The sequence below is a fragment of the Rhamphochromis longiceps genome, linkage group LG2, assembly GCF_057381845.1.
Source record: "Rhamphochromis longiceps isolate RC_006_pf linkage group LG2, R_longiceps_female_GT1.1, whole genome shotgun sequence".
Classification (NCBI taxonomy): domain Eukaryota; kingdom Metazoa; phylum Chordata; class Actinopteri; order Cichliformes; family Cichlidae; genus Rhamphochromis; species Rhamphochromis longiceps.
In genome coordinates this window covers 798,099-819,160 of record NC_140558.1, presented here as the reverse complement: position 1 = coordinate 819,160, position 21,062 = coordinate 798,099, and the positions used below count along the sequence as shown (strand labels likewise).

General features: G+C 47.4%; 1 protein-coding gene across 3 annotated transcripts; it reads right to left on the bottom strand.

Annotated features, from left to right (window-relative positions):
* Positions 1-5,940: 5,940 nt before the first annotated feature.
* Positions 5,941-15,377, bottom strand: pcdh18b (protocadherin 18b). Of its 3 annotated transcripts, none has more exons than XM_085414100.1 (4): positions 12,590-15,377; positions 12,160-12,248; positions 11,741-11,856; positions 5,941-7,357 (listed from the first exon to the last, which is right to left on the bottom strand). In XM_085414100.1, the coding sequence occupies exons 1-4, from the start codon at positions 15,089-15,091 to the stop codon at positions 6,426-6,428; spliced, it is 3,639 nt and encodes a 1,212-aa protein (XP_085270226.1). In that variant the 5' UTR covers positions 15,092-15,377; the 3' UTR covers positions 5,941-6,425. The 3 variants fall into 3 exon arrangements, with proteins under 3 accessions (XP_085270226.1, XP_085270209.1, XP_085270217.1); XM_085414083.1 differs by having other exon boundaries at positions 11,687-11,856; positions 12,590-15,374; XM_085414091.1 differs by having other exon boundaries at positions 11,687-11,856; positions 12,160-12,215; positions 12,590-15,374.
* Positions 15,378-21,062: the final 5,685 nt, after the last annotated feature.

Genomic DNA, 21,062 nt, shown 5'->3' with positions numbered 1-21,062 from the left:
AGGGTACAACAACGGGCTGTCGTGCTGTTGCAAGGCTAACACAGAGAGGCAGATATGCATTCACACAGGTAGCTGCAGTACTCAGAGAGGACTCAGAGGGAGAACATGCACACGGTGTACAGGAAGGCTTCGGCTGACTGCTGGCTTTAAATACACGATCTTCTTATTGGACCCTTTTTGCAGTCATTTGTCAGCAAACACAATGAAACATAACTTGAGGCTCTTTGTAGTTTGAATCCACGTTTGCTGATTTATGGCCTCCTTACTAATCATATATAATGTTTTCCTTTTTTATGTTCTGATGCTGTGTTGGGCTGCAACCTGGTTTTCCTTACAGATACATGCTGTAAAAGCTGCAGTGTGGCCATATCTCCTCCAGGGGGCTCTGTGTGGTTGCCTTCCATATCAGGGCTCATTACTGCTGTGGTTAGCTGCAGTAATGTGGTAAGAGCTGGAGCCTACAGTGCACACGGTGAACCTCTAGGTGTCACCCATTGTCTAGTTGTCAAGGCAGAGGGGAGGGAGGTGTCTGTAATCTACCCCCCCCCCCCCCCCCCCCATGAAAATTCAACCATTTGGGGGTTTTAGCAGCACCTAGTTCCACGTGCGTCTCCAGCACATTTCTGCCTGCCACCACATCTAAGCTCGGTCTCTTTTTGTTGTGAACTCGAGTGGCTCTGAGACTGATGACAGACGGGCTTCTCTGTTTCTCTGAGCTCAGACTAAATTAATCCTAAATGCTTCCAGACATTTTATTAGCAGAAATGCTTCTAATATGAATAATAAAAAGTGAAGTTTCCTGATGCTAGGATCAGTAACTGAGGAGAGCAGGTGGCTTTACCCTTCATGAAATCCATTTTCAGTGTATTCTCTGTGTTCAGAGCCTTTAGAATGTGTGCTTTGTCACTGTGCTGACATGTTGCGTATGATTTTTCTAATCACTAAGACTGAAGCTCATTCTTTCACTGATTATCAGCTGATGTTGATGCCATGTGAGCAAAAAATAATTGCTAACTAGTACCTGAAATACTCCATAATCCATACTAATAAAATGATAATGCACTGCTGCGTGTGCATTTGTTCTGCTGGTATTTGACGACGCTCCACTGCAGAGGTGAGATACATACATACATACCAGCGTTTCTGATGCTGTGTCCTCATGAAGACCGGCTGTTAGCTTTATTAACATAACATTTTTTAAGAAAATGTTTGAAACACAAAAACTTGGGTAAGGAGTGGAGTGAGATAAGGGCAAGAATTAAAAGAAAAGTAGAGGTCTGCTTGGTTTTACTCAGACAAGTCAAGGTTACACAAAAGCTGAACGAGGAAGAGTAAAAATGAGTTAGTTCTGAAGTCTGCCAACAAATCTGCTGCCTATAAACTGAAGTTATGAACTTGACACATGAAACAAACTCAAAATAACCAACCTAGCATACAGAGCACAACTAGCTGGCTCATCAGACAAGTGACAGACTAACAACCTGATTACCCCACATAGAATCAGAATCAGAATCAGAATCAGAAAGGGTTTTATTGCCAAATGTTGAGCAGGTTTACAACATTAGGAAATTGCTGCGGTGCTTCAGTGCAAACATACTGTCATAAAAATATAAAAATAAGAATAAGAATTAAAAGTGCTAAGTGGATAGATATATACATGATATATACATGAGTGCAGGTGGTGATCAGTGCCAAACATGGAATGATGCAGTGAACACAGCGTAGGGTCATGTGTTAGTGGTGGGAACAGTCATACGGTTATTGTTCATGTGTCCGACAGCAGAGGGGAAGAAACTGTTCTTATGGCGAGAGGTTCTGGTGCGGATGGACCGGAGCCTCCTGCCTGAGGGGAGCAGGTCAAACAGACTGTGTCCAGGGTGAGAAGGGTCAGCTGAGATCCGAGCTGCACGCCCCAGTGTCCTGGAGGTGTACAGGTCCTGCAGAGATGGGAGTCTGCAGCCAATCACCTTCTCAGCAGAGCGCACAACACGCTGCAGTCTCTGTTTGTCCCTGATAGTGGCTCCAGCGTACCACACGGTGATGGAGGAGGTGAGGATGGACTCGATGATTGCAGTGTAGAATTGCATCATTGTCCGTGTTGGCAGGTTGAATTTCTTCAGCTGCCTCAGGAAGTACATCCTCTGCTGGGCTTTCTTAATGACGGAAGTGATGGTGGGCTCCCACTTCAGGTCCTGAGTGATGGTGGTACCCAGGAAGCGGAACGAGTCCACAGAGGTGATGGGGGTGTCAGTCAGGATGATGGGGGGGAGTGGGGCTGTGTGCTTCCTGAAGTCCACAATAATCTCCACTGTCTTCTGGGCATTTAGCACCAGGTTGTTGTGGCTGCACCAGGACACCAGACGTTCAACCTCCCTCCTGTAGGCAGACTCATCCCCGTCCGAGATGAGTCCGATAACGGTGGTGTCATCTGCAAACTTGATTAGCTTGACAGACTGGTGGGTGGAGGTGCAGCAGTTGGTGTACAGGGAGAAGAGCAGAGGAGAAAGAACACAGCCCTGAGGGGAGCCGGTGCTGATGGTCCGGGAGTCCGAGACATTCTTTCCCAGCCTCACATGCTGCTTCCTGTCCGTCAGGAAGTCAGTGATCCACCGGCAGATGGGATCAGGCACATTCATCTGGGAAAGCTTGCCTCGGAGATGGTCTGGAAGGATGGTGTTGAAGGCAGAGCTGAAGTCCACAAACAGGATCCTGGCGTAGGTTCCTGGGGAGTCCAGATGCTGCAGGATGAAGTGTAGGGCCATGTTGATGGCGTCATCTACAGACCTGTTGGCTCTATATGCAAACTGCAGGGGGTCCAGGAGGGGGGCCGTGAGGGTCTTGAGATGGGAGAGAACTAGGCGCTCAAATGACTTCATGACCACAGATGTCAGAGCCACGGGTCTGTAGTCATTTAGTCCAGTGATCCTAGGTTTCTTGGGGACAGGGATTATGGTGGAGGACTTGAAGCAGGCAGGCACATGGCATGCCTGCAGTGAGGAGTTGAAAATGCCAGAAAACACTGGGGCCAGCTCGTTTGCACAGTGTCTGAGGGTGGCAGGAGACACGCCGTCTGGGCCGGGAGCTTTTCGAGCATTCAGACTCTTAAACTGCTTCCTCACATCTGCTTCATGAATATGAAGAGTTGTGGTGGGAGGATACATATTTTATGAGGTTTTTTTACTCAGAAGTAGGCTACCACTGCAGGACTTGGTTGTGCATTAGCAACAAAAAGTTTAATTTGAGCCTGAGAGGGTTAAAAGAAGGGAACCAATCAGAGAGGACTCCGTGTTATAACTACGAAAGCATGGACAGATGAAACAACAATCCTAGTTTCTCGTCAGCACCAGGGTGACAAAAAGTCAGCATCCCTTTTAGACTGCAGTTAAACTGTTACTTATAAAGCCATCTCTAGACCCAGCGGTCTTAGCTGCTATAAAACTACTCTCTACTTGGAGTCTTCTCTCACCCCCATTCTCTGCGACCTGCTGGAGCGGGGGGGCTAGGAGGAGGAGTTGGCCGTCCGACTGCGGTCTGGAGTGTGGGGCCTCCCTGCTGCTGTGGAGTCGGGGCGGTCTGCCTCCCCCCACCGCAGGGAAAAGGGTAACACCCTCAGTAACTCCCTCAGACATCGGTGCGTTGGTGGTTCTTTGTGTCCGGGGATGGGCGTCCAGGTACACACCGGCTCACTCCTTGGCGGCCGCTTATCGGGGCCTGGAGCCTGGGGCTCGCTCGGGCCACTTCGGAGGTGGGGTGCCCCCGGCCTCTCGGCCTGGGGCTCGGTCACTCAGGCACGGCTGGCTGCCGGCGGAGCTCACGGGCGCGTCACTGCAACCCCCCCTGGCTTCTGCTCCGCGGCTGCTGAGTGAGCCCTCATCTGGGACTCTCCTCAGCTCTTTCTGGGACAGTGGCGTGGCTGCCCCTCTGTTGGTCTTCCTTGGTCTCTTGTGTTCTGGGGGCCTCTGGATGTCTGGAGTTTTGATCTCCTCCATACCTGCTTCATGCCCTGGAGGACGGGGCTGTGGCCCCCCCACACCCTCTAGCAGATCATTACATGAAGGAACCTTTTAAAAACAAGCGCGTCCATGCTCACAGGTGTACACACGGGTGATCACACCCACAAACTACACCCTTTTTGGCTCCTACCTCAAAGCACACTGTGTTCTGTTGATCTTATGTGCTGCACAATAATGTTTAATATTTAGTATTTACTGTCATATTCCCATATATCATTGTGATGTTGTTTATTCTATTACTCTTGTTCTCTTCTGCTTGTTTTCTTTTTTCTTTCTCAGCAGGTGATCCAGGTGATTGATATATGCATTTTTTTTTTCTGCCCGTTCTATTGGTTTTTGTATTTTGCCCTTCTCCCCCGTCCCTCTTCTCAGCTGTTTCTCTTTCCCTCTTTCTTTCTCCCCTTCTTTCCCCCAGTCAAGTCTGTCCCGTATTCAGTAAGTGAAAATAAAATAAACAATAAAAGGTGAATCAAATGGACCATTACGGCAAGGCTGGGATGGTCAATTTGGTAAAGTAAATCCGTTGGGCATCTTTCTTTGCCTTTAGACAACAATTCTGATGCAAAAGAGCCAAACGGGACAGGCGCAAAAAAAAAACAAAAAAAAAAACTACTCTCTACTATAATCAGCTAACAGATCATCTGCAGAGGAATGGTTTATTTGAAGAGTTTCAGTCAGGTTTCAGAGCTCATCACAGCACAGAAACAGCTTTAGTGAAGGTTACAAATGATCTTCTTATGACCTCTGACAGTGGACTCATCTCTGTGCTTGTCCTGCTAGACCTCAGTGCAGCGTTCGATACTGTCGACCATAATATCCTATTAGAGCGATTAGAACATGCTGTAGGTATTACAGGTACTGTGCTGCAGTGGTTTGTATCATATCTATCTAATAGACTCCAGTTTGTGCATGTAAATGGAGAGTCCTCTTCACACACTGAGGTTAATTATGGAGTTCCACAGGGTTCAGTGCTAGGACCAATTCTGTTTACATTATACATGCTTCCCTTAGGCACCATCAGTAGAAGTCAGCATACAAATGTTTCTTCTTTGCTCACTATGTGTTAACAGACCTCTCTGAATTTAATCGTGGGTTATTAATAATCTCTGCCTCTCTTCCACAGCATGTCTGTCCTCTCTTCCTCTCCTCACCCCCAACCAGGGTGAGATGTTCACCCCTCCCAGTCTAGTTCTGCTCAGGGAGTTTTTCCTTCCTTCTGTTGCCAGCTACTTGTTGTTTGATTGCTGAAGTGTCACTCTAAGGTTGTAGGATGTTTACAGTATAAAGCACCTTGACGTGACTGTACATAGATAAGAAAAAATGTATTCATTTAAACAATTAAGCATGCTGATTTGTACTGCCATTCGATTGATGGGTCAGCATTGTTTGGTTAAAGAATGAAAGAAGAAAGGATTGCAAATAGAATTTGGAGGGTGAATTATAGCTGTAGCTAACGTGTGGTGTGTACAAAGTCTTGAACCAAGCAGATGGTGGTAATACAGCTAAATGTTTGACACAACTCACGTGACCTCAGCATCCACATGGACCCCACAGAAGTCTGTTTCAAATATAACACAGGTAAGATTAAATTATTGAACAGTACTCTATATATTAGAGGTTGTGTTGTCATGTAAAGGAAAATGAATATGTTGTGTACAAGGGTTGTTTGCAGATCACCCGGGTCGTCATCTGCACTGATAAATAATCCTGACAGAAGGACGTTTACAGCAAATCAAATCTAGTCTGAAATACGTCTCATATTGAAAGGAATGACAGTAAAGTGGATTTCATTGTTTTCTATCAGCATGTTTGGTTGATCCAGTCGACTGCAGCCGTTCCATTTCCGCTCATCCTCATCTTCCTGGGAAGAAAGCGGAGCTCTAAAAATTCCTGCTGTGCAACAGAAAATGTGACCCAGACACCTCGGTCGGGTTTGTGCATTATTTTATTTGTTTTTCAATCCCCTGCACCAATAATCCACAAACACAAGTGTCTATTAACTCAGTATTATATTAATGAATACATATTATAGTGACAAATAAAAAATAATCACAATACAAAAGAGCCATTTAAATATGTCGAATGTCAATCGCATGTCAAAGTCTTGATTCAACGTGTACTCAACATGCATTTAAAATATAAAAATAGACTTCTGATTACAATTATATACATTTTTTATAAATATAAGTATACAAATGTATTTTCAAAATACAAAGATAAATACAGTCACATTGTGTACCTTTTTTTTGGATATTTAGCATTCACAAAACACAATTATTAAAACTGAAACACAACTTTAACGACACTTGCAGGTCTTGTTTTTTTCTTTGTTATTTCCTTTTCGGTCTTTTTTGCCACCAACACACCCTCACCTTCATTCTGCACTGAGGGGGCGGGGAATAAACAGGAAGTCTAGCTCTGCCGAACATCCTGTAACAGTTTGTTGATCTCAGCCACCAAATCACTGGCGTCCACCAATTCATGCCGGCTATCGCTACGTTTGCCCTGAAGGTGACCGAGCACCGAGTCAAAATCGTCCTCCTCGTAGTTCTCTGGGATCTCCTCCATGGCTGGCAGCCACTTGGAGGAAGGCCCAGGGAGCGGCGCCGACACCGGCACCGGGGGAGGCTGCACCAGCGTGGGGCTGACCAGCGCTGTAAGCAGAGGGCTGCTGTGGGGCTTGTTCTGGGGGCTGTTTTTGGGCGCCTGTGAGCCCTTGTGGCTGCTGCTCTGTGAGCTGAGCTTGGTGCTTGGTTTCAGCGTGTGGTAGCTACCGCCCTGGTGGTGGCCAGATGGGCCTATGCTGCTACCTGGGTTCTGGAAGTGAGTGTTAGCAGCCCAGGCTGCCACTCCCTGTTGGTGTACAGAGGGGCTGGGCTTGCCGGGCAAATGACCCCTCCTGCGATCTAAAGATCCAGTCATCGGTACGCCCATCCCACTCAGGCTAGTCCCCTTCTGGTTTTCACTGACCTGGACATATGAGTCCAGGCCCTGGGGTATTAACCTCTGAAACACGCTGCTCATCTCTGAAAGCAAAGACGTGGTCCCACACAGGTCTTCGTCTGCGGCCTCGTTGCTGCCGGCACCTTCTCCCCCTTCGTCTTCACCGTCCTCCCCAACGAGGTCCTTGCCAAAGGTGGAGAAGCTCTGGTTCCGGGCGGAGCCGGTATCAGTGCAGGGCTGCGGGGTCTTTTCTTGAGACACGTCACTGGCTTGGCGGGCTTCTTCCCCGGGGATGTAGAGATTGCTGCGGTAGTCAGAGGAGGCTGGGGAGGCCAGGGGTGGCATCCAACACTGATCAGAGTGACCCAGAACGCGGCACTCGTCTGTGCAAAGCCTCATGGCTGCAGAGAAGACAGAAGCATGAGTAATCATGAGTGAGCTGCAGCCATATGGTCACTCTATACAAAACTAAACCTGCTTGTGTTTTGAGTCATTTAAAGATAAACCTTTTGCTAAAACCTAAACAGGAAAGTAAAACTCACAGAACATGGGTTTGTTTCAATCCTGATAGTACACTCAGGACACTGAAAAGGTTCTCCACAGAACTGGTGGGAGAGCCTCTCTCTTTCACTGTTCATCAAACTGATCATCAGCGAATGTGACCACCGTCTAAACCATTTAGCCGTGTGTTAAGCTACCATCTATTAGAAGACTGAACAGGTGTGGCCTTCATGTTTGCTCACAGGTGGGTTTCTCAGGATTATTGTCGGGTCTTTACATTATGAGATAAAGTGCTTTGAAGTGACTGTTGTTGTCATTTGATGCTATGTAAATCAAACTGACTTGCTACTAAGGATGGCTCTACCTGCTATTGAATTAACACCAAACGACTCACGGCCCGGTACCGGTCCACGGCCCGGGGGTTTGGGACCGCTGCCATAAATGAGGTCATAGATTCTTGTAGAAACATTCTCTTCCACATGACTGTATGAATATACACAATGCACAAGAAAATAAGTGCATACCTACGGGCCTACTGGTGATATTTACAATTTCAAACATAATAGGAAAAAATGACTTCAAACTACTTTCAAAAGCATCCCATAATGTCCTGTGTATGTCCATATTTTATACTGTAAACAGGCAGAAATGAAGAAGTCTCCATCCAGCTAACATTTGCCTGCCCGTCCTCAGGTGTTTCTTTCTTTTCATGCTTGGCTGTCTCTGGAAATCTGCCCTAATTAGTCTGAGAGGCTCTTTGCAGGAGCTCTGCCGTCTATCGTCCAACGACTTCACCACAGAGAGACGATTCAGCCGGGCCGATCAATGCCTATTACCCATTCAAAATAACTCCTCCTTTAAAAGCCCTGCATTTTTCCCTTTCAAGTCACTCTTTTCAATATTAAATCTTCAAATAGAAAATCTCTGAAGAATAAATTAGACAAATCAAATATGCCAACTTAAAGCCTTCATTAAAGGACTGCGGTGCTTTTCAGTGACGCTGTTGAGGGACTTCATTATCCCCTCATTAACATGAAAGGAACATTTATAATACATCTTAGAGCGGATGAAAAGTGCATTTGGGTGCAGTGGAAGGATGAAAACAGTGCGGGGGCAGAAGCAGATTGGCTACCTCGCTGATGAAAGGCTAAAAATGAAAGATTTAACCCGAGCGACTGGTGTGTGAAAACAGAAAAGGAACAAAAATCCACGTCAAACAAACATTAACCTCCTAAGACCCAAACGCTTTCATGCCATGCACGTTTAATTCCTCTTTGCTATTTGGGCTGATGAATGTAAAAATAAAGAATTTTTTACCTGATTTTGTTTTTGACAAAAATGAGATTCACATATGAGGACATTCGTTTTAAATTTCAACAGAACCATGGCAGTATAATGTCCTTTTAACTGGATATCAGGCTCTTGTAGAGCAAAATTTAGTATTTTGGTCTAGACAACCTAAAATGTGATGTCCACATATGTGGACGCAGGTCCTGGGAGGTTAAATGAGAGCCTCCTGACTAACTGGGATTTACTTTTCAGAGAGGACTGAGGACAACATGGTTCGCTGTGTGTTTACTTCAGAGACTGGATTTGATCAGTAAACCAATTCAGCTTCTATTCCTGCTAAGAGGAGGACGCACGATCAGTGAACGTCGGTGATCGGACTGACGCCTACGATTTACAGGAGCACTCTGGCTTTGTGTGAAGCAGGCACAGACCAAAGGAGAAGAGTCAGAGTGGAAAGGAGACATCCAGTCAAGCTTTGAAAACACTGCGTTGTACTAATGCCTTCGTATTTAAGACAAAGTTCCAGTCATCGGCCCCTGAGGAACGTCCCCAGGCTGATATCTAAACCTGGAGGAGTAATCTATTACTGTTACATGTGCCTGAATAGGTCTCCCTGCCTGTATGTAATGACACTGTTTACTCAGTATTCGTGCTAAATATAAAGACGTGATCAGGCTGATCAGCAGCGCTACACAGAGGTCTATTAGAAGTAAGCCAGCAGGGTTACTCATGTACAAGAGCTTAAAGGCAGTACAAGTGTTAAATAAAGGTGAATATTGAGTAAAATGTGCAAGTACTGCTTTACTGATGGCTCTGTACTACAGCTGTGTATTAGCTGTGAAAAACAGAGAACCTGTCTTCTCCATCTAGACAAGCAAGAAACAAAGCTCTGTGTTACATCCAAGGGGGCGGGGGTTAAGGCTTCCACACTGAGTCATAATAACAGAGAGCTGACTTTATGCTGCAGTGGACCGGGAGTGGGAGGTGGCCTAAGCATCCATAAGGAGAAAGGTGAGCCTAGAGATGTAACTGTGCTCTTCAGGGTTTAATCATGAGCGCAACTCTGAGCCGATTGCATAGCAACTCTGCGCCTTGTGGCAATTAAATGCCTCCGTTTCATCAGAGCAAGATAAGAGCTTTGGTTTGGATGGCTGGAAATGAAGGTTTGAAGGTGGGAAAAAGCAGAGCGCCTAACGAGCGGAGCTCCTCTACAAAGCTGTAAAGAAGGGGTGGGAGGGAAGGAGGAGGCGTTAGTGATGAGATTGTCTGCCCGTCTGAATCGACTTTAATTGGGATGTAGCTCAAATGTGGTATTAAGTGATGGCTGTGTGGGAAGCTGGCCGGGAAGAAGCAGCAGCTCTGGGAGAAGAGGGATGGCGTGATAAAAGATGCTGCAGAAGCTTGCAGCCTGTATGATGTTAGCCAAGACACGGTGAAAGTTTTACAGGATGTGACGGAGTGTACCCTGCTCAACTAGCATGCAAACCTGTCACACATGTGATGCCAGCATGCAGAATACTTCACAGTCAGTATGGTCACTACAAAGTGCTCATTCTTCCTCGTTAACTCAGCTGTAGAGAGGAGGGACCGCCCAGCAACATGACGGCTCAACAACCTCATGACAGTGTCACTCACAGTCCTTCAAAGTCAATACATGTGCAGCTTATTTTTTTAGTTTCAGTTTTTTTTTATTGTTTTTTCTTTCTCCAAAACGAGCTCTGACATGAAAGATAAAGATATGGACATGTACTGATAAATGATCAGAATTATAATATCTGACTGTCTGAGCCTAAACTGAATCAGTGATAGAAATCAGTAAGGATCCCGGCCCTATTACAGCTGTCTATAGGCCACAGTATTCCCAGCATCCCACAAATAGACTCATGTCTTGGTAAAGTGGAAAATTCATTTTAGTTTTTAAGGATGATCTAAAGGACCTCCGACTCCACTCTAAAGAATGGGGGCAAAGTCAAAAATCCCATAATATGCAAACCAGCACAGTAAAGTTTGACTTCAGGTTAAAGGAGACTCGGACAAAGACGATGTGCTCCACAGTTTTTCATATGAAGCTCTGTCTGTTTAATCATCAGGCAGTTCCTCTCAGCTGTGGTCCACAGAGAACACCATGACTACAAATGACTACAGTGACGTATGAGAAACTCAAGCGTTCTTTTAAAATTGACTTGAAAACCTCTTTAATAGGGTTAATATCTTTACGACCTAAAAGGAAAGAAAATGAGCACTTAAATCACAAATCAGGTCTTGGCTAATTAAATTTTAGTAAAAATGATGTGATTTGTTGAGAGAAATTAGGCGGTGGTCAGTGGAACCAGAAAGCATCAACCATCGAGGGCTGGACTGGTATAGTACATGGCATGTTATTAGTATCGGTGGTATAGAGAATGAATTGAGGGTGTAGCACAGTTCTCATCAGATGACCTCTAGGTGGGGTTGCTAAGCAAAGGTTAAGCAGCTCTGGTGTTGCCCAGTTTGAGCCACGTTCAAAGAGTTTGTGACCCATGGAAACATCAGTGAATGATGACTCATATGCTCTAATGAATTTCCCAAATTGATGTATTGCTTTAATTCATTTGAATAAATAAATCGACCAACCATGCAGGCCACAGACTGCCAGCTACCATAATTTGCTACATTTTATCATCTCATATGAAAAGAAGCTGAAAGTGTTTGTGTTTAGAGCTGTTGGCGTGAACCTCCAGGAACACTTGTCACCATTACCTGATAAATCACCAAAAATATAAATATCCCTGTAGCTGTTAGATCAGCAAACCAAGAATCTGCATGTTTAATGGATACAGTTCTTAGCAATTCTACGTATAATTATTATAAGAACAATATCAGAGTGGTGGATAAAGCTGAGCAAAATAAAGACTGAAGCTTGGCTTCATATCTACCGAGGGCAGTGCACTGTGATGTACCTGCATGTGCTCTGTGCTGGCCATCAGGGGCATATATCTCAGTAAAGCCCTCACCGAGGAGCCTGTCCATGGGGGACTCCCTGCCGGGCTCGTAGTCGCTGTCCCCGGCCTCACTGTCTCCCCGTCCGCTGTCCTTCAGACTGAACTTATCCATCTCATTCAGGGCATATCTGCAAAAAGCCAGAAGCAGATTTGATACATGAATTACTGCCAATAATATTAGCATGCTTATGAAGACACCACACTGATGAATAATAAGGTTCACTGAGAGTGCTCTGCAGAAGGGTTTTAACATAAAATTATGCAGATGTGAAGTTATTGAGCATATAGTTTAACTCCAAAATCGACTGGACCAGAACAGAGCTGAGAACAGTGGAAATGTTGCACTGTGACATAAGGAGGAGCTCAGAGGGCTCTTCCTCATGTGTGCCTAGGTGTGCCAGCACACAAAGCATCGTTCACGCATGTGTTACCTGTAGCTTCTGGTGTATTTGTTGCCTCTGAAGCTTGGCCGTGGCTGGTACTGGCCCTGATGAAGCATGGACAGAAGCTGTGAGACTTGCTACAAAGCCAAGAAAAAAAACAAAAAGAAAGGAAAAAAGACAAAATAAAAGGGAAAATGAAGAGGGGGAAATGAATGGAGTCAACAAGCAAGGCCACAAGACAATGTTTGGGGGGGGGGGGGGGGGGGGGGGCTGAGGGAGTGCATGACTTTGTGATGGTCAACAAAAACACGACACGTACAGCTGAACAGAACACGGGAGGTAACCCCGGTACATGACAAACCACGTGCACGGCTTCAAATGAAAAGGTACTGTAAGTATAAATACTTCAAAGTATTACATGTAAATCAGGTTTACATCAATCCCATGGACATTTAAAGAAAATGAGTAAACCTCTCACCTCTACAGGAGGAGTGGCGTGGGCCAGCTCCAGAGCAAAGTTCTCTTGCACATGATTGGAGGAGATGGTGACGAGGCTGTTCAGTGACTGGCGGCTATGATGGCTCTGCCTGCTCCCCAGCGTGCCTCTCTCAGGTGTAGGGGAAGGGGAGGGGGAGCGCGGGTGTGCACGCACAGGTAAAGTTCCATTGACGGTCGGGACCAGGGTGATGTCTGCCTTGTGGATTTGCCTGGCGGGCTTCTTAGGGTGGTTCTGGTAGCTGTTCTCCGCCACGCGACAGTTGTAGTTGTGTCTGGGGTCTTTCTTCTCACGGCTGCAGCGGGCCGTCGCAAACATCAGCATCACGATGAGCAGCAGAGCACAGACTGCACCCAGAGAAATGATGACAATGAGGGAGAGATCCAGTGAGGCCTGGGTGGAGCCGGTAGGATACAGAGAGGGGAGAATGTCCATGTTCTCCTGCACAGAGAGCCTGAGGAGGGCTCCTGTGGACAGCGGGCTGATGCCTCTGTCCTGCACTTCCACCCTGATCTCCATTATGTCCCGCGGAGCCTGCTCCAGACTGGCATTGGTTCTGAGCTCACAGCGCCGGGCATCCATCACAAACAGCCCATCCTCATTGCCACCGATGATGGTGCAGCTCACCTCTCCGTTGGCACCAGCATCACGGTCTGTGACTTTAAGGGCGGTGATCAGCTGACCCGGGGATGCATACTTCCACACGGGAAGCTCAGCGGTATGATTCCGGAGTGAGGGGGAGTGAATGATGGGCGGGTTGTCATTTTCATCCAAAACAGTCAGATGGATGGAGGCATTGGCCGACTGCACGGGGTTTCCCCCATCACGTGCCTGAACAGTGAAGGCGATCCGGCTGACATCCTCATGGTCAAAGCTGCGCAGTGCATAGATGGCACCATTAGAGGGGTCGATGGTGACGTAGGTGGAAATGGGGCTGTCTTGTACCACCGTGTCTATGATGGTGTAAGTGACCTGACCGTTGGTGCCCAGATCTGGATCTGAGGCCACCACTGTCATCAGGTAGGCTCCAGGAGAGTTGTTCTCTGACTTAAAGACCTCGTAGCGGCTCTTCTCAAAACACGGAGGATTGTCATTTTCATCCAGAACCTGGACGGTAAAGTGTTTGATGGTGGAAAGGCTGGGGGAGCCCCTGTCCTCAGCTATGACCGTCAAACTGTACTCTGACCTCTTCTCACGGTCCAGTGAGACATTAGTGAGAATCATATAGTTCTTCTCGTGGGTCTTCTGGAGCCTGAAGTGGCCATGGCCGTGCAGCCTGCACACCACCTCCCCGTTGAGCCCTCCATCAATGTCATCAACACGCACCAGAGCTATGAACGTGTCCACAGGGGCCCCCTCTGAAATGTAGGCCACCTCCTCTTTGCCAGGTGTCATCAGGTTAATGTTTATCTCTGGTTTATTGTCGTTGACATCCACAACTTTGACCACGATTTTGCAAAGTCCAGGAATGGAATTAGGGCCCAAGTCCTGAGCCTGAACATCCAGCTCGTAGGAAGCACCGGTTTCATAGTCCACCTTTTTAATCAGAGTAATGTGGCCGTTTTCAGGGTGGATCTTAAAGGTCTCCAGGATCTTTGGTGAGACATGACTGCTGAAAGAGTAAACTATTTTCCCATTAGTGCCCTCGTCAGGATCCGTGGCGTTTAAATCAATAATCAGAGTCCCAAGGGGAGAGTTTTCTAGCAGATTGATTGCATAAGCCTGTTCGTCAAAGGCCGGGCTGTTGTCGTTGGAATCCGAAATACTGATCTTGAGCAGAGTGGAGCCAGACTTGGGGGGCACCCCGTTATCCGAGGCCGTTAGCTGCAACTGGTAACTGGCCTGCACCTCCCGGTCCAGTTCTCTCATCACCACCAGCTCTGCGTACTTGGCCCCGTCTGTCCGGGTCCTCACGTCGATTTTAAAAAAGTTGTTGGCTGTGAGTGAGTACGTGTGCAGAGAGTTCTCCCCTACGTCCGCATCCACAGCGCCGTCCAGCGGGATGCGCGTCCCCACTGACGCGCTCTCGGAGATCTCAATGGGGACGATGGCGCGAGCAAAGTGCGGAGAGTTGTCGTTGATGTCCAGGACTTCCACTTCTACGTGGAACAGCTGCAGGTACTCCGTGGGCAGCGTGACCACGTCGAATTCAATGGAGCAGTTGGAGTTTTTCTCGCAGAGCTTCTCGCGGTCGATCCTGGTGCCGATGCTGATCTGTCCGTCGTCCTCGCGCACGGCCAGCAGCGGCGTGCCGCCCAGCTGCATCACGCGGAAGCGAAAGCTCAGGGAGCTGGGTAACTTTGGCAGAACCGCGGACACGTCCTCCTTCAGCCGCGCGATGACTGTGCCCACTTTCTGCTCCTCGTAAACTTTGTATTTCAGAGTCTTCCCGCTGGCGCCGTGCACGAGCGCGAGCAGCAGCGCGAGCTGGAGTGGAGCCGAGGACCAAACGGTCGCTTTTCTTTGCCTCCTTTTTGCCCCCATCTTCTGCGCTCACACCGAGGGATGACTTCCACAGAGGGGAGATCACGCAGTGGAGAACACGAGTGTCCTTAGTGCGACATGTTCGTCCTGGGAAAACTGCACGAGACACAAAGAGAGATGAAGAAATAAAGAAAGTCGTTTCGTGGGAGACGAACACACACAAACTGCGCCTCTCTCCTCGCAGACCGCTCTGTCACACTTCCACATATGCTCTGAGTGTGTGTGTCTGTGGCTGAGGAAGCTCCCTCCCACTCTGTGTGACTGAGAGAGAGAGAGAGAGAGAGAGAGAGAAGTCAATGTGTGCGCGCGCTAGTCTTTCTTCTCGCGCCCCTCTCTGCGCCCGCCCCGTCTCTTTTCCACACAAACACTCCTCCCTCCTCCTAAATCAGAATGGCCTCCTTTAAGCAACAGGAGTGCGGGTCGGGGGGAGGGTCCCGCTCCCCCCACCGCAGAAGTGTGTCACAACAATGGGCCGGAGCGCGATCCATTCGGCTCAGCCTCCGTTAACACAGTCGCACACTGACGGTCGCGCTTGTATTGACAGCGCATGCCACCTCTTTTGTCGCGTGCGGCTAAAACACCAACTTATGGCTTTGAGGACAACAACGAGCCAACACGCCGAGCAGTTACACCCAGTGTGTTTACCACGGCTGCGTTAGATCACATTATAGATCATCATTATAAGGACAGGGCACAGTAAAGTTACGAATCTGTCCTTATAATGCAGTAACACACCGTGTGTGTGTGTGTGTGTGTGTGTGTGTGTGTGTGTGTGTGTGTGTGTGTGTGAGAGAGAGAGAGAGAGAGAGAGAGACAGTCTCACACTGATCAGTTACAAAGTATCATGGATGCACATTAGCCACTGTAGTCACGTGACTGAGCACTAAAGTCTGTTTGTCTGAACACGACAGTCCGTCTCTCAGTCTGTGTGTCTAATCTTTTCAGAATGCATTCTCACAATCACTGAAAGTGTGCTGACCCCCCAGCTGACCCCACAGGTGTCCCTTGACAAAGCCCCACCTCCTCTTGTTGCTGCAGAGTTCAGTGGAGGCAGAATCTGCAGCTCCCCTGATCTCCATCCTGAGCCGAGCCTCAAGCAGCCCAGCCTACAATTAGCATCCATTCAGAGTGCCTGGTGACAACGAGCTGAGCTCAGACCAGTTGAGAGCAGAGCGTTCCCAGCTATGATGGTGCCAGATTATTATCAGAGCTCAGTAATGACGGGCAGTGGTCTGCTACACGGACTTTATCTTGATGTCATGGCTGCTGTGTGAGTGAAGGAAAACACCAAGATAAGTGTGTCTTTTCGTTCTGAGGTGACACCACAGAAACACCTCCACACCCCACAGTGTCGCAAAGCCCACAGTACAGATTTGGTCCATTTGATTATTCACACAGTAATGAGCTGCTCACACTTCTGCGCACCGGAGCCACATTAGCACTGCAGTCTGTCCGAGGCTGGATCTGTGACGGACTTCATCGCAATCTGACATTCCTGTGAGCGACCCGTGGGAACAGGCTCTGCACTGCCATCTGCCTCTGAGCAAACACATGGACACCAGCTCACACACACACACACACACTGACCGACCCAACACCCATGTAGTATTCGGTTTGCAGATGCTGATTGTCAACAGACACATCTTAGAAGCTCTAAGCACTAATTTAGTTTTCATGCAGCGATGCTGTGAGCCGCTGAGACTGCATCGATGGCCTGAACTGTGTTTAGTTCCAGGTTCAGACGCAGAACACTCAGTGAAACAAGCACCAGGGTCCCATCTAACCCAGAAACTTTCAACCAAGCCTCAACCAACAAACTCTGCAGCACTTATATTTAAATGCGATGGACAGGTTCAGTCATCTTTATAATATAATATAATATAATATAATATAATATAATATAATATAATATAATATAATATAATATAATATAATATAATATAATATAATATAGACGGGGGTTGGGTGGCTGCTGGAGGGTCCTGGGCAGCTCATGTGCAGCAGGCTGTGTGATGGGGTGGATGCAGAGACTTTGCCCTCAGGGACCATAACATGAGTGAAAAGAGGGTGCAGCACCTTTGTCATTGAAATGAAGCAGGAGATCCCCATGACAAAGGCTGCGGAGCAGGTGGAGCAAGCCCACCCCCACTCATTCCCATAGAATGAGTGGTGCAGGGGGGGTTAAGGGTGGAAGCTGGGAGACGTGGGGTGATACTCGGGCTTCCTCTGCTTCTATTCAGCTGTCGGGATTTTCCCCCAATTTAGATGTGAAGAAAGTTGGACTAAGACTTGATGGAATGAAGATCAGTGACACGCTCGGATAATCTGCACCAGAACAGCCGTTGTGTCGGGAACAACCAATCCCGGTCATTTACACTGCTCTGTGCAGATATTCAGCATCGCTCCCATGTGGGGGTGTTTGGGGGTCTCGGCATGCGTCGGGAGCATTGTCAGGGCACGCGAGCATCTGCCACTGTTTCATTACCATGCTGTCAGATCGTGTGAGAATGAATGGATTTGGGCTGGAGGAGAGGGGGGCTAGGAAGGACCCTGCCTGCAAGTCAGCTGATCACCACTTCCAGTGCTCTCCAAAGTGTGAGCGCTGGAGACTAACCTAATGACAGGAAGTCGCCTGCAAACTCAACACCAGCAAGCACAGATGCTTGTGTCTGACACAGCAGTACACAACACCGGGACCATCACCTACGACTTTACAGAGTTAGAGGCAGCTGAGCCGAGCTTTGCAGAAAATTCCACAGTGTCTGAAACACAGGATGGTCCATCCAGATGCACGCGTCACAACACGTCTTCACAGAACTTCATCAGAACTGCACACAGAGCCTCGTGTGTGTGCAGACAGTTTCAGCACACACTGACAGCAGTGACTCATCAGGTTTCAGAAGACACACATAAAGTACTCCAAGTACTTGGTACCAGTACTGTACCAGTTCCAGTTTCCCAAAGAGAACCTGATGTTTCCGTGTTACATGTGCACATGCAGTGCTTACAGAGACAGATCTGACCTCAGCACTTTGTGCAGTTAAGCAGTTAAGCCAAAATGTTTATGTTCACGGTATTTAAAGCAGAGGAGAAATCCATAAATCTAATCCTAGGAGACTAGGACACTTTGGACACTTACCATGTCCAAAGTGTCCAAAAGTGTCAGGCGGGCATTTTCCACCCCGTGTTTAGTTCTATCATTTTGATTTTTGGTGTGATGGTGGATTTCGTTCATGTGGGACAAACCCAGAGTCCAGAAGCAGCTGGAAGAGCTTGGTCATGACACCTCCAAGGTGAGTGGGCCTGTCCTTCATTGTGACTGGAGAGTGTGAGGGACTGGGGCTGCTGGGAATCCAGTCTTTCTGGGGTTGCTGTAAGTCGTTGAATCTGTTATAGAACATGCTTCACTGCTCTGAAAATGAGGTGGGATCAGAGTATTTAATTTGGCTGTGCTCAGGTTCCCACCCATCAGGGTGCTGAGCCCAGGCCAGGCCTTTCTTCCATTCCCTGCTGTAAACTTTTCTCTCCACTTTGTTCTCAAGTTGGATTTTGTTCAGCTTTACTTTCTGTCTAAAGTCCTTAAATATTCCAGTTTATTCTTATTTAGGAAAAACTTCAAGGCTTTTTTGACCCAAGGTGTATTATTTGGGTCCAACCAAACCTGCTTAGACGAGGTAAGAGAACCAGCAGAAACTATCAGGTAGAAAGAATCTGTGTTTCTGAAAAACACATCCCAGTCAGTCAGTTCTGTGCAGCCTCCCAGTTCCTCAGTTGACTCATTGGCCCATATGTTGATGGTTTTGGTCTACATATTGTTCAGACTGTAATGATATCCTCTTACTTTAGGTGAATATCTGATGTTCACCAAACCTCATATCTGACTGCATTTTGAACAGAGGCAGGCTAGCTGCTTCATGATTGAAGAAGGGAGCACCTGCGTGAAGACACTGAGCTAATGGCGTGCAGGTTGCCTTCTATGTTTAATGCACAGACGAGATTCTCTCCTTTACTTTAATAGTGGAAAGAAACTGAAAGTGAAAACTTAGTGCTGCCTGTGCACAGCTATGTCTCTCCATCCTGGGATTTTCACTCTGCTGCACAAATTCTTCTCTGATGAAAACGTACAAGTCGGTCTCTTTTGCTGTGTCCTCAGCCCGCTTCGTCAAGCTCTGCAAGTCAGTCATTTCCTGTGTATATCATGCACTGATCGTCCACGGGGAAGGCGCTTCCTTGTTGCGTTTTGACTGTTTAGCAGTGTAGCTGCAAAATCACCCATATAAAGGATGACAGAGTGTGTGGTCAGCTGTGCAAGTCACAAACTGGGTGCTTTCATTTGACATCTTCTCCATCAGAGCCTGCTGGAACAAAGAGCTGGACACTGATTAGAAACTTTAGACTCACGGAGCAGGAGCTCGCAGTGTTGTGTGTGTTTTCACATGAATACCAGCAGCACAACCTCAGACTGGGACAAAGGTGCTCCTTTCTCTGAGCCTATACAGTGATGTTGTAGACAATAGTGTGCTTGTTTTGTGTTGCCAGCTTGGCTTTGGCCTTTTACTGTTCTGACATAATGCTCAATACAGAAACGTGGACTGCATAGATTCAAATGGAACCTCACCCAGACGATGAGCCTGAGTGTGATGCCTCAAATGATCACACATTTGATTGGTGTAAATTTTTTCTGCACAAAATGAAATCAGATCCTTGCTCACGTGGCTGAATATGTGTAAGCCACTGCCTACTGCAGATGAACCTGCAGCAGGATCTGGGTTTCAGTCTTCACGCAGTCTTAGTCGTCCCTGTGTCTGTGCTCATGTTTACAGCTATGCAGGTAGAATTCACTTGTGATTCCAAGCTATTTTTTCTAATGCACCAATAGTAATAAATTAAGGGAACGCTTGCACCATTTCCCCTTTTTTAAAAGCTCCATTACATGAGGGTATGAACATGTCACCAGAGGCTTGCCTTGCAGCAAGGTTTCTGGTTGGCGCGGGTCTTTCTGTGTGGAGGTTGCATGTTGTGCCTTGATGGGCTGCCTCCAGTTTGTTCACATTGTCAAGGATGCGAGTCAGGTGACTTGCCATTGGCCTCTCCTGCGATGTAGGTGAACTACTGAATAAAGGGATATTTGGTTAAATGTGACTTGTATTTCTCATCTCTAGTCTTACCGATCACTCTCAGCTCTTTAGAGTACATTATACTCACCGACCAAAACATTCCTACTACAGTCCCCAGAGGCTTACCGACACCCTTGGTTCCTGTGGCTGACTGCAGGTGTGAGACACGTTCTTTCTGTCAGTCTTCACAAAAATGGAAAAGTGCTCTTTCCTGTTTTAAACAACTTTAAAGAGCTGCCTGAACTCTGACCTTCTTTAATATCAGATCCCGTATCTGCAGTGGACTTGAAAAGTGTACTGTGGGCACATCTGAACAAATAATAGACCATATGGACACAGTGTTATCCTTGGATAGCAAAAGCAAACAGAGAAAGGATGCCTTTATACCGCTTAGCGTCATGTGAGCACCGTGTTGTGTGTTTAAATGTCAGTGCACAGCAGACAGAGGTGGTTACAGAGTAGGTGCTGAGGCCGCGCGTTACAGGAACAAAGATGGATCCTTCATGTCGACCGGACATACGCTGTAATTACTGCATTGTTGACATCACAGGTCATGACGTTCCTGCTCTGATGCTGTAAAGCCCGTTAGCCTGTCTGTGTGACAGCAGAGCTTGTTTGCTCTTCTCTTGTTCCTGAGCAGCTCTGATTGTCTTCACTGGGATTGCCGAGCCCTCCATAAAGCCCGCCTCTACCTGTGGCGCAGCCTCGTTAACTGCCCCCCAGGATTCCATTCACATTTGGAAGCTTTGAAATCGCTCCTTGACTTAGTAATGGGCTCTCCCAGCTGTATACAAAGCACTTGTCTTGTTAGGCCTGTGCTCTGCACCGCCACCTTTTACCATGTTGACTTTCTG

What these genes read in the sequence shown, in the direction of transcription:
- pcdh18b (XM_085414083.1), bottom strand. Translation starts at nt 15,091, where the DNA reads ATGGGGGCAAAAAGGAGGCAAAGAAAAGCGACCGTTTGGTCCTCGGCT. An exon ending in ACGCCACTCCTCCTGTAGAG is followed by an intron (nt 12,249 to 12,589) that starts GTGAGAGGTTTA and finishes TTGGCTTTGTAG; the next exon opens with CAAGTCTCACAGCTTCTGTC. An exon ending in AAATACACCAGAAGCTACAG is followed by an intron (nt 11,857 to 12,159) that starts GTAACACATGCG and finishes GGCTTTTTGCAG; the next exon opens with ATATGCCCTGAATGAGATGG.